The 13,113-nt window shown below is 44.8% G+C and overlaps 1 protein-coding gene across 1 annotated transcript; it reads left to right on the top strand.

Annotated features, from left to right (window-relative positions):
- The first annotated feature begins 4,971 nt into the window (after positions 1 to 4,971).
- Positions 4,972 to 12,570, top strand: LOC116886210 (pyrethroid hydrolase Ces2a-like). The gene is made up of 12 exons (XM_032887601.1): positions 4,972 to 5,108; positions 5,643 to 5,847; positions 7,034 to 7,166; positions 7,849 to 7,982; positions 8,066 to 8,324; positions 9,404 to 9,502; positions 9,775 to 9,915; positions 10,030 to 10,110; positions 10,382 to 10,526; positions 10,917 to 11,054; positions 11,470 to 11,542; positions 11,962 to 12,570. The coding sequence occupies exons 1-12, from the start codon at positions 5,033 to 5,035 to the stop codon at positions 12,146 to 12,148; spliced, it is 1,671 nt and encodes a 556-aa protein (XP_032743492.1). The 5' UTR covers positions 4,972 to 5,032; the 3' UTR covers positions 12,149 to 12,570.
- Positions 12,571 to 13,113: the final 543 nt, after the last annotated feature.

Below are 13,113 nucleotides of genomic sequence, written 5' to 3'. Positions count from 1 at the left end.
TTTAATTTGCTGTTTGGAATAAGATATGTTTTACCAGGTTTCTTTTTTTTTTTTTTTTTAAATACTTTCAAGACTCTAGCCTACAATTCTGTATTAACACAACTGAAGCTTTATCTCCATAAGCCTTGTGTTGCAGGGCAACAAGGTAGAGCCATGGGATGTAGAAAACCAGTTTTGGTACCAAGACTCTTGTTGCTCTCTCTCTCTCCTTCGTTTTTCTAGGCTATCTCTCACCTTTTTTAGACTGTCTTCTACAAGTCCAGTCTTATCTACATAAACACAGCATTCCTCTTTTAAGGCTGTGCACAGTCCTCCTTGTTGTAGGAAGATTAAGTCTAGGCCTCTTCTATTTTGTAAGACTACTTCAGACAACGAGGCAACTGGGTCTTTTAAGTTAGCTAATCCATCTCTTAATTCAGCAATATCCTTATCTATGGCTTCACTAAGCTGGTTATAGTATTGATGGGAAGTAACGAGGAAGGGCGATGCCAGTGCCTGCACCCACGGCCCCTAGACCTAGGAGAACCCTTGAGGTGATGGCAGTTACTGGTTCTCTTTTTACCTTGTGAGGCATATCCAGGCCCTTTTCCCAGGATTTAAGAAAAGTCTCTGGCTCATGTATGCTGAGTCTGGGAAATAATTGAACCAGCACACAGTAATCTTTAGTCTTTAAAAAATTGAGATGTTATAACATGTGGGTTAGACCAGTGGAACATGCTAGATAAGTATACTTGGGGGCTTGTAAATATGTATTTTGATTGTCAATGATTATGGTATGATTACATATTTCTAATAATTGTTTAGGGAGGAGCATGTTCTTCCCGAGGAGGCAGCTTCCTATCCCTGAGACTTCTGTGATAGTGGGTTCTATGGTGTTCCAAGAGACCACCAATGTTATTAGTATATGTGATGTTGCCAAAAAGTGGCTATACCCTCATAGAAAGGAGGTTAGCTGAAAAAACATCCAGAATTCCTCATAAATAGAGGTATTTTGTTTCCTGTTCATGATATACCAAGGCAAGAGCTGAGGCGTTAAGAACAGATAAAATCAGGCTTGTGGGGACATTGGCCCAACAGGTATGGTGGGCTGAAAAGGGTAGTTGGAGGACTAGAGGTGTTAAAGGGGGCTGAGTCACCACCCTGGGCGGCAAGGAACCTGGCTATGCAATTGAGGGTTAGGCCCAATGGAGGCCTTATGTAATTGGGGGGTGGTTTTAAATAATCTAATTTTGAAGGTTACTCCGGGGTCTCTATTGGCAACATACATCCGGAGACCCCACTCAAACCCCCATGCCAGTTTTCTGGGGTGATCTTTTCCCAGCATCAGTAAAAGTTATTGTAAGAGGTTGCACCAGCCCTTGGAAGGCTCAGTGTTCCGGCATTCCTGGGTTAGAGTACTGTTTCTGTTAGAATTGTACCACCCCTTTTTTTTTACTGTGATATAATCCCAAGAGGAGGTGGGTTTCAGTATGCATCTCCTGTGGTTTCACACCCCTGGAGGCACAATAGAATTGATCCCTGTATCCACACTTATAGTTTAGGGATCGATCTCTGTGGGATCCGGGACAGACCTAAAGTCAGTTTCCCTAATGTTGAATGCGTCGATGGACAGTGTCACAACCGACATATCTTTCATTAAAACTAGACCGACCCATGAGGGGCTTCAATTAGGGGGTAAAATATTTGTCTGAGGCCCCAGTAAAATTTCCTCCTGCAGCTAGTTTACATAAATCTGGACTCCGCCTTAAGATAGCCCTAAGTAATTCTCAACTCTCTTTGTGTCTTACTAAGTCTTTAGCATCAGGATTCCAATCTGGACACTATCTGAACCTACACACAAAGGTCATGACTGCCTTTTAAAACTTCTAAACTTATACAGGTTGTGATCCCAGAGGCACAGTCCCAAGAAGTGTTAGGAGTACTAACATATGCAATGTTACATCATTTGCAATAGAAATCAAGCCTATCCCCACACCCATCCCAAAGGAACCCAGGGCAAACCTGAAATTCTTGTTTCTCAAGCACACTCAAGTGAGCATTAGAGATTTCCTGTAACAGCCATAACAAGCATCCCAAGTGGGATGGCGAGAAAACAAGAAGAGAGTCAGAAAATAGAGGTCTACTGAAGAGGGGCAAAAAGCATTCAGTCACATAGAAAGACAACCAAAAGATTAACAGACAAAAAAAAAAAACAAAAGTGCGCACAAAACAAAAAAAAGCGCTGCCACCAAAGATTGCCACAAAAGCCAGCTGATTCAGATGGAAGCTTCCCAAGAGCTCAGCAAAAGACAAATGAACAGGAGCAGATTCCACGTCACTCCTCCTTCCCAACCAGAATCTTCCCATTGTCAAAGTCACAAGTAACACAAAACAAAGACCTAAGACACACAGACAAAGACCACTCTGGAAATACAGACAGCCAGAAAGGCGGGTCTTTTCTCAATCCATGAATGGCCAATCCTCACGGCACCCAGGCAGGAATCTCCCAGGCGTCCCTGGGTCCCTTCTTACCTCCTGGGACGTCTCCCAGGGCAGTAATTGGTGAGTCCCTGGCACATCTACCCCGCTCACATTTGCGTCTCTCCTGAGACACGATCCTCCCTCTCAGCCTGAGATGGGAGCAGCTGCAAAACCAGAACTCCAGAACTCCAGAACTCGAGAGCAACTACAGACCCAGAGTTTAGCCGCAAGCACAAAACACAAAAGACACAAAGACACAGACACTACCTCCTGAATCGGAACCGCCTAGGATCCTTTTTGCTTACAATAAGACATTTAAACACTTTCCAACCTTATTCCAACTATAGGAATTAATTTCTGTCCTTGATAATAAACCAAGGACAAGTTTCTCCACAAAGACAAAAAAAATTCACTTAAAAATTAACCATGGACACTTTTCATCAATAAAACAAAAGAACTTGATTAAATCCTTTTCTTAACTCTTAATCCTCTCTCCTGGTGAGCGCTTGATCTCTCCCATGAAACAAGCCTCCTAAATCCATACCCTTCCCCATGGCAATTAGATGACAATAATTGACGGTCCCTTGCCTCCCTCTCCAGCGGCCTTACAGCTACTCGGCCTGAAGAGTCCTCGATTCCCGCTTGCAGCTCTTATCTCCGTCTCGTCCTGTAGTGGGCCTTGCTTGGGGTCCCTGTTAAAACCACTTGTCCCGCCAGCCGGACCCAGTTATTCAGGGTCCCAAGAGGCTTTCTACCTGTGGGCCAAAATGAGGGTGAAGAGAAGAAGGAGACCAAGCAAGATTCTGTTGTCAAGGTCTCGTTTATTGGGATGAACGTTACAGCTTTTAAGGCTTTCAGGTAGGGGGAGTGACCTTTGTGAAATATGAAGGAGGGGGAGATGAGGGTATAGGCAGTGATAGCTGGAGGCAAAGAGGTCAGGCGATGAGGTCAGGTGGTGGAGACACTGGGTGTAGACTGAGGAGATAACTGGTATCTGCTCGAGCTGAGGCATCCCTTGAATGTTATACTCCTGTGCCGTAAATTCATGGGAGAGGCTTTATCCAACAATTTTAAGACTTATGGCAGTCATCTTACGGGTGAGTCTCTGTGGCCAAACAGCCCAGAGTCACTTTGAACCATGCAGTCAAAAAGCGGCTAGGCCCAAATCCAATATGGCTCCGTGCATCTGTCTGTCTGTCTGTCTGTCGGTTAGATTGTGTCCCTGACTCCCTGAACAGAAGAGAACCTTGGATTTCTCCAGTCCATATTTTTATCATGTCTCTGGTCAGAGGATATGGGACTTTCTTCCAGCTGAGCTAAAAAGAGTTTGAGTTGAAAAAAGCACCAGAATGTTCAGGGAAACAGAAATTGGTTGTAGCCCGAGACATTGAAGGAGCTGGGGTCATATACTTATCAAGGGAATGAAACCATAGATGGGATCCTATATTATCTGGGGATAAAACCATCCAGATCCTAGCAAAAAAGGACGACCCCATGTTGATTCCATGCCACTTCTTCCAGGAAGTCAGATGTGGCTAGTTATAAACTCCTGGTTGTATATACCTTCATATACCTTGCTAGGACATTTGATTCTGAAACTCCTATTCTGGACATGTATACCAGAACCCATAGAAATCAGATTGTGGGGGTGGGGATTGGGGGATGGCAAGGGGCTTAGCTAGTTAGGGAATTTGCTGCCAAGCGTAACAATCTAAGTTTGGTCCCTGAACCCATATATAGATAGATAGAACTGATAGTACATATTGTCTTCTGACCTCTGCGAGTATGTGATGGACTGTGAGTGTTCATATACATACATACATGTACACAATACATATAAGTAAAAGGTAGGAAAGAGTAAAATGTTTGTCAATGGACAAATGACTGTGTAGTTCATCTAAACAGGAGTTGACGGTGTGAGCATCTACATTGGACATTGAGGCAGAAGTGTCAGAGTTTCAGTATCTTTCAATGAAGTTACCATGACCTAATTTTGGGGGCGGGTTATATATGCATTCCTAAGGTACAAGGGGCTCTGAGGGTGGACTCAGTACGCTATGAGTTTTGTCAGCACAGAGGAGTCTTGAGGATGAGAGGAAGACACACTCAGAGCTCCTGCCCTTGCTCTTCTCTTTATCTTGGCATCTTGACTATGCACCTGTTGACAGGAGCCCCATGGCTTCTCCTGTTACAACTTTCTGCTCTCTAATCTTCACACTAACGCCCAAATTGGGTTGGTGAGTAAAAGAACCAGAAAACACGATGGCTCAGTATTGAAAGTCAGGGATCCTGGAATTCCAGAAGCACTTCAGATGCCTTGCTGAGTCTGTCCAGGAGGCCAGGGAAGGAGCAGGAACTGCAGGAGTGGATTTTCCCTGCCTGGTGGCTATTGGCTTCCTGTGGCTTCTACCTTATCAGTTCTCCAGCAATGAAAACTTTGCCCCATGCAATCAAATGCCACACCTACACACCAAAAGCTACAAATTCCTGCCTGGGCCACAGCAATGTGTTCTGTTTCCGGCTGTGAGACTCTCAGCTTGCACCAGCACAGGTTTAGACCTGAGATTCAACCATGCCTTTGGCTAGACTTCCTGATTGGCTGTATGTTATAGCCTGTGGGTTCCTGCTTCTCCTCCAGCATGTGCACGGTGAGACTGTCTAAATGAACGGAGGGGACCAGGGTCAGAGATGCTCCAGTTCTGCAGAGTCATGGCTGAGGTTATGGGATGGAAGGCAGCAGGGAGGGAGAAGGGACTGGTGGAGAATGACATATGACAGGGGACTGTGTGCTTTCTAATGTCCCACCAGGGTACACAGGAGTCAGCGATGTCTGAGGTTAATACATCCTGAGGAGGCAATAGAGACAGAAGAACAAGCAGGACATGTCCCTCATCTGCATGTAGTTGTAGCTAGAAATCCCACTGTAATTGGATAATGACAATAATTCCTTCATAATGCCAAGTGGCTCTGAGCCTGTCCCTTTTTTGGCTAGGGAAGAACCCTGTTAGTTTGGAAGAAAGTCAGTGGACAAGGTTTCTGTCCCTGGGTAATCCAGAAACCCTCATTTCCACATTCTACTGCTGAACTGAGAGGCCCCAGCTTACCTTCCCCATGTACCATGATGATGATGAGGTAGAAATCCCCAAGTGTATTGACAGCTGATGGCATCTCTCCACTTACAGGCCAGGACTCAGCCAGCCCCATCAGGAACACGCACACGGGTCAGGTGAGAGGCAGCTTTGTCCATGTGAAGGACACTAAATCTGGTATCCACACCTTCCTGGGAATTCCCTTTGCCAAGCCTCCTGTAGGACCACTGCGCTTTGCACCTCCCGAGGACCCTGAGCCATGGAGTGGTGTGAGAGATGCGACCTCAGAGCCGGCCATGTAAGTTCTGGGACTCAGAGGACTTAAGGCATGAGCTCGAGGCCACACTGCAATGAAACATTGCAACTCAGCTCTACAGCAGTTTTCTTCCTGCGCTGAGGGGCATCTCCCATGCACATTTCTGATGAATGTGCTAAGGGTTAGAGTAGAACAACTGTTCCAGCCTGCTGGGTCAGAGCTTGGCACCTGTAGGGAGTTTGTTGAAGGTACTGCAGTAAGGAGCAGAGACTGAGTCCATTTTTCACAGTCTCTGTGACCATCTGTTATCCCTGTGCCACTGACTAAGGAACAAGTACTCATACTTCCAACTGGAGACTATGTGGAACAAGGAGGTACTTATTGATACTTGGAAGTGGACTAAAGAATGTCTCACTATTCTATGGAATGATATTTAGTCCATTCATTCCTATAGTTGCTATGTGGGCACAGTACCCCAATGCCTAAATGTCTTAGTTACCTTTCTATTTCTGTGATAAAGTATCTTTACATAAGCAAATTAGTAAAGACAGATTTTTTTTCCATGGGTCACAATTCCAGCTTATGACCAATCATTGGTGGGAAACCACAGAGGCAGAAGTTTAAGAGAGCTGATTACATAACATCCATAATCAGGAACAGAGTGTAAAGCACACATGCATGCCTACTAATCTTCAGTGACTCTCTACTCTTATACAATCCAGAAGCCACCTTGCTAGGGAATGAATGGTGCCTCCTAAAACGAGCATGTATTTCTATTGCAAAGAACATTATTGAGATAACTTTCCACTGGCATGAGAACCAGCTAACAGGGTCTACGCAATCCCTCAGCAAGATTTTTCCCTCAAGTGATTCTACAGTGTGTCCAGTCAACAATCAAAACTAACAACCACACCAGGATTTAAATTATACAAACAGAAGGATTGAGTGTTGGAACAGAAAAACTATCATTTTCATAGAGGCTGCCAGAAGTCTTCATATAATAACTCCCAGAATATTATTATATATCAAGAGGCCTCCCTGAAAAATCCGACTCCATTTCCATCTCCACAGAACTGGTAGCATTTACTGTGGTAGAAACTTTAGAGAAGAATCATGTTAGCAAGCCAGCATACAAAGCAGTAGCTATAAGTGGCTAAGAGAAAATTCAGACTAGGATATATGTTTGACCACTATGTATCTTGGACACCCTGTCTTCCATTTTCACTAGGTGTCTGCAGACTGCTATGATGAATTTAGAGGGTATGAAGGAGACACAATTGACAATGCTTCCTATGTCTGAGGACTGCCTGTATCTCAACATCTATGTACCAGCTCATGCCCATGAGGGCTCTAACCTGCCTGTGAGTTGTCAGGACATGGTCAGCTGGGGAAGAGTTCATTTCTTTCTCTGGAAAATGGGAAGGGAAGGAATAATTCTGAGGTCCACTGTAGTTTAGAGCCTGATTAAGATTTAGGATTCAAGAAGGTTCATACCAGCCCATGGTGAGCTGCCTAAAACTCTGTGTATGCAAATCAGAGTTCTGGCACTCTGAAAGGTAAAGGGGTCTAGGTCTTTAATTAAATCAAGAATTCTTCTATCAACTTAGCAGACTCACTCAGGATAGTGCACAAAAGCTGAATATTGACATTACTGAAATTTCTAGATGCAAGTTACCTGTTCTGCCAATGTGATCTAATGGCCATTTTGATTGGCAATCAGGAAAGCCACTCAAGAGAACACTCATTTTTTGTTTTTTGTTTTTGTTGTTGTTGTTTGTTCTACTTTGATGGGTCTGAGAGTAATGATGACTTTAATTTAGATCTAGAGTCATTAATCCATACTGAGATTTCCTGTTGGGGAAGCTAGAATGGAAATATGCTCATAGGCCTAACGCACCCCATCTGTGACTCACTTCCTGAGATCCTGAGGAAATCTGTTTGTAGGTCAACGTGCACAGAGCAAAGCAGTTGATAACCTAATGGGCAGTCTAGATGAGCTTGGGCTGTGTGTGGGCCTCCTGGTATGTGAGTTCCTCTCTCCAGGTGATGGTATGGATCCACGGTGGTGGGCTGGTTGGAGGATCAGCTTCCATGAATGATGCATCCACACTGGCAGCTACTGAGGAAATAGTAATTGTCTCCATCCAGTATCGTTTGGGTGTCCTTGGCTTCTTCAGGTAAGCCTGGGACTGGGCTGGGTAATGGGGACTAAGTAATACATGGACAGTCATGCATTCTTCTTCTTCCTGCTACTTCTCAGCACTGGAGACCAGCATGCCAGAGGCAACTGGGGATACCTGGACCAAGTGGCTGCCCTACGCTGGGTCCAGCAAAATATTGCTTACTTTGGGGGAAACCGTGACAGCATCACTATATTTGGAGTCTCAGCAGGAGGCACAAGTGTGTCTTCCCATGTTGTGTCACCCATGTCCAAAGGACTCTTTCATAGAGCCATTATGCAGAGTGGAGTGGCCCTGCTGCCTGGCCTCATCTCTGACACTTCTGAGGTGGTCTACAAGGTAAGCGCCCTAAGAACACAAGCTACCTCAGTCTTTGCCTCTGGTACTATGATGTTCAGTTAACTGGATTTTATGTATGCTGAGCATGTTATATAACAACAAACCAATATCCAGTGGATTCTGTCATTAGCAAAAACACTTATGCATGGTTTCCCAGTTTGTTTCTTATCACTGTGATAAAGACTATTGTCAAAAGCTGCTTGGGGACAAAAAGGTTATTTCAGCTCATAGCTTTTAATCTATCTTGAAGGGAAGTATGCACTCAGGCATGTACCTGGAGGCCAGAACTCGATCAGAGGCCAAGGAACAACATGCATATGGCTTGTAACACATGGCTTCCTCAGCTGGCATTCTTAAACAACCCAGAACACCTGCTCATGGGGGACACTGCCTACAGTGAGGTGGGCTCTTTTGTATTAGTCATTTATCAGGAAAAGGCCCAGACTTGCCTATGGACCAATCTGATAGAGGGAATATTCTCAGCTGAAGTTCCTCTTTCCACCTGATCCTGGCTTGCGTTGAGCTGATAAAAAAAAAAAAATCTAACAAGAACACACAATTGAGGGAAAGGGTCAACTGGAAAAAGTACTTGCTGTGCAAGCATGAGATCCCAAGTTCAAATCTCCTGAACCCATACAAAGCTGGTGGTTTTAATGTTTGAGAAATGTTTAATGTTCCTATGGAGATACAGGAAACAAAGACTCCCTGGTAGGCCAGCTAAGCTGGTATAGAAAGAGTGAACAAGGGATAGGATGACATGTATGAGATTACTCTCTGACATTCTCAGTCAAAATGTGCTACATAATAATTATTGTCACACTAACACACACACACACACACACACACACACACACACACACACACACAACAAAGCAACAACAAAGCAATACACAGGTAGAATGTCCTTTCCCAGCTGTCAGTCACCTCTGAGCAACAGAAAATGTCAACAATTCCACTGACTCCTTTCATCCCCAGCAAACACTAGGATGTGGTATTTAGGGGTAATGACTTCTACTAGTATCAAAGAAACTGTTCCCTGCTGGGAAGGATGAGCTAACTATTGTCTGTTCCATTTACAGACAGTAGCCAACCTATCTGGATGTGAGGCCCCAGACTCAGAAGCCCTGATACGCTGCCTGCGAGCAAAGAGTAAACAAGAGATCCTGGCTATTAACCAGGTTGGGAGAATTCTGTGTCTTGGAGGACTTCATGAACAGGATGTGGGATTACCATTATTCACTTACTACTCAAATTTGCTAACTCGTCTCCATGATTTGGTGTCTTTTCAGTACAGTGTGCAAAAAGAACACAAGCTAATTTTATGTGCATTTCTTCTAGAGTGTGCATAGCATTCTGAGATAAGATATGATATAGGGAATTGCTGTGGATATTCATGAGCATTGAATATTTATATGATTGATCTTCAGCACTGACCGTCAATGTTGTATAGGTCTTCAACATGATCCCTGGTGTGGTGGATGGGAAGTTCTTACCTAAACATCCTCAGGAGCTGTTGGCCTCTGGTGATTTTCACCCTGTCCCCAGTATCATTGGTGTCAACACAGATGAATGTGGCTGGGGAGTCCCCACGGTGAGACCAGTTCTAAGCCCCTGAGAACATAAACTCAAATGGTGGGTGCGACTCAGAGATACTTGGATGTAGTTCCAAACCATCTAAAACTTAAGAATATCTTCTGCGTTCTAGATCCTGGGACTTTATCATATCATAAACAGCATAACCAGAGAGACCCTTCCAGCTGCTCTGAAGATCGCAGCAGCACAGATGGTGAGAGAGACCTTGGCTCCTGTCCTGATAGACGGTTCCTAGATGCCTACCCCTCTCTCTCTCTCTCTCTCTCTCTCTCTCTCTCTCTCTCTCTCTCTCTCTCTCTCTCTCTCTCTGTGTGTGTGTGTGTGTGTGTGTGTGTGTGTGTTTTCTGAGTGGGATCACTACAAAGCTTCTTACTTTACCCATAGACCCTCTTTCATTCCTGGCCACATTCCTTACTTAGAGGCTGCTGTCCTGTCATCATTCTTCCCGATTCCTCCTGGTATAGATGCTACCTCCTGAGTGTATTGACCTGATAATGGAAGAGTACATGGGGGATACTGAGGACACAGAGACCCTCCAAGCACAGTTCAAAGAGATGCTGGGGGACTTCATATTTGTGATCCCTGCTCTGCAAGTAGCACATTTCCAACGTGAGTACATCTGTGACAAGAGCAAGGACAGGGGGTACTCAGAGCTGTGGGACCCCAGTGAACTCTGCAGTGTCAAGGCTGGACCCATGCCCTGGTCAGGTCTTGGGTAGCAGACAACTTTCCCTCCAGTGAATCTTTATGTCTAGTATAAAGGATGGCATCCAATCCAGGTCTAGAGGAAGAAAATGTGAGATACACTCAGTGTCTTGTCAACTCCTCGGCTGGAATACCAGGGTCTCTGCTTTACAAAGGTTTCCTGTGTCTAGTGCCTGAGTCTGGATCTCACCACTCAACTGGTATTCCAGATAACTTTACAGCAAGGCTTCTTGTCACCAAAGGTGAGGCAGATAAGTGCCATATGAGAAATCATGACGTCAACATGTGTTCCAGGTTCCCAGGCTCCTGTCTACTTCTATGAGTTCCAGCATCTGCTCAGCTTCATCAAGCAAGTCAGGCCATTCTATCCGAAGGCGGACCATGGTGATGACACTGTCTTTGTCTTTGGCTCCTTTTTCTGGGGCATGACCTGTGAGTCTTTCTTGTTTCTTTGGGCTGAATCAGCATCAGATGAGCTCCCAAGGGATTATTGAGCTCTCTGTCCAGTTGGGGAAACTAAGAGTCTGGGAGGGGACAAGGTCAAGTGTTCACCACATCAGAGCTTAAAAAATAACCCAAGCTCCTCCCTCCAAATATGCTACAGTTTGAATATGATCCTTTCCTTGTCTATCTTGTGCTAGAAGGAATGAGAGCACACTGCTCTAGAAATGAACCCAAGAAACTCCAAGTAGTGCTTTGGGTGGATACTGGATTCTGAGAGGAGAGGGAAGAGGGTATAAACCAGGCCTAGGGTTTACTCTCTGGCTGTGGTTGCTATATGAGAGCATGAGTTGGTAACTACATGAGAAAGCTAGGACATGGACTCTTTTTCTCCTTCTGTCTGCAGTTGACCTCACTGAGGAGGAGGAGCTGCTGAAGAAGAGGGTGATGAAGTACTGGGCCAACTTTGCAAGAACTGGGTAAGAATAGACCCCATCTTCAACCTCTTTATGGTCAAGTCTCCATCTCCAGCCCCAGTGTGGGTGTGTTCCATTAGTGTTCATGTGTCCTTAATAACACAAGAGTCTTCAACTCAGGGCACACTAAGGCATATATCTTACAGCTTTCAGTTACTGTTCATCCCACAGAGATCAGGAGGGTGAGTCACACTACTGTAGTACTTTAGATTTTCCTCTGAGAAGGAGATACAAAACTAGCCAGCTCCCCTTGCTTCACATGGAGTAGACACTAATGCTGAAACTTGTATCTATATCAGTACACCAGTCCATCTGTCCCCTGAGGCCCATGGTCTGCTCACCCACTACCCTGACCAAATAAGGGGATCAGGCTTTGGGTCAGAGAGACCTTCACTCCTACCTGCTGGCTGGTATATCCACAGGAACCCCAACGGTGAAGATCTACCCTACTGGCCTGTGTTGGACCGTGATGAGCAGTATTTGCAGCTGAACACCCAGCCTGCTGTGGGACGAGCCCTAAAGGCCAGAAGGCTGCAGTTCTGGACCAAGACTCTGCCCCAGAAGATCCAGGAGCTAAAGGGTTCTCAGAGCAAGCATGCAGAGCTGTAGCATCCTGTGCCAGGAGTGTGAGGTTGAAAGCAAATGGGGGTAATTCTGAGGTTACAAAGTACATTATCTACATTTATTCATTCCAACAAATACATAAGCATTTCTCACCTCAGCATTTGCTCTTTCAGACATGTATGAAAAACACTCTGTGTTATCATTCTGGGCAAACATTCATTAGAGTCAATAAAAGCTCTCATAACAGTGTGGATGTGTGAGCCCAAAATTACCTCCACATTCTTTAACCCTTCAATGAGACTAAGCTCCTCTTTCCTTCCTTCCTTCCTTCCTTCCTTCCTTCCTTCCTTCTCCGTTCCTTCCTTCCTTACTTTCTTTCTTCCATTAGCTTCTTCCCCATCTTCACTCTCCTCTTCTCCAAGTCCCAGACCCTCTTCAAATGAAGCAGATGCTTCAGGGACTGTTGACTACAGAGACTGACTGAGTCAAATCCTGTGTCCTTGCTTGACAAGTTCATGTTTTCTCATAATTATAATTACCATTAGAAAATCTGCTTTCCCTAAGTCTTTTTGCCTTCAGAATTCTGTTCCTAAAACAACATTGACTACAAATAGGAGTCATAATATCTGTGTCCTCAGATGTGTGCTGGCCGAGATAGGAGGATTACATAAATCTGGGGCAAGATAACAAGACCCGCATCTCAGGGAAACCATTCTCAAGGGCACTGCTTGTGCCCTCTCCTGGTAGGATGTGTAAACAAGGCCATTATAAGGATAATATTAAGTCCCTGCTGACTTGAAGTGGGGGCAGGGAAGACCTTCCTCTCAGTGAGACTGACCCTGTGTGATGTTTCTGTTCTATATGCACAGCATTGATTGAAGTTCCTACTGCCAGCATGCCTCTGCTTATCAGCTCTGTATATACACACTAAACCAGGAACAGACGATCAGAATATGCTTTATACACTTAATAATTATCTCATCTTTGATAGCTTGGGTGTGGATTGTTTT

The sequence above is a fragment of the Rattus rattus genome, chromosome 17 (genome assembly GCF_011064425.1).
Source record: "Rattus rattus isolate New Zealand chromosome 17, Rrattus_CSIRO_v1, whole genome shotgun sequence".
NCBI classification, from domain to species: Eukaryota; Metazoa; Chordata; class Mammalia; order Rodentia; family Muridae; genus Rattus; species Rattus rattus.
Note: the sequence above shows the minus strand (reverse complement) of the source record. Positions and strands in the feature narration are given on the sequence as shown.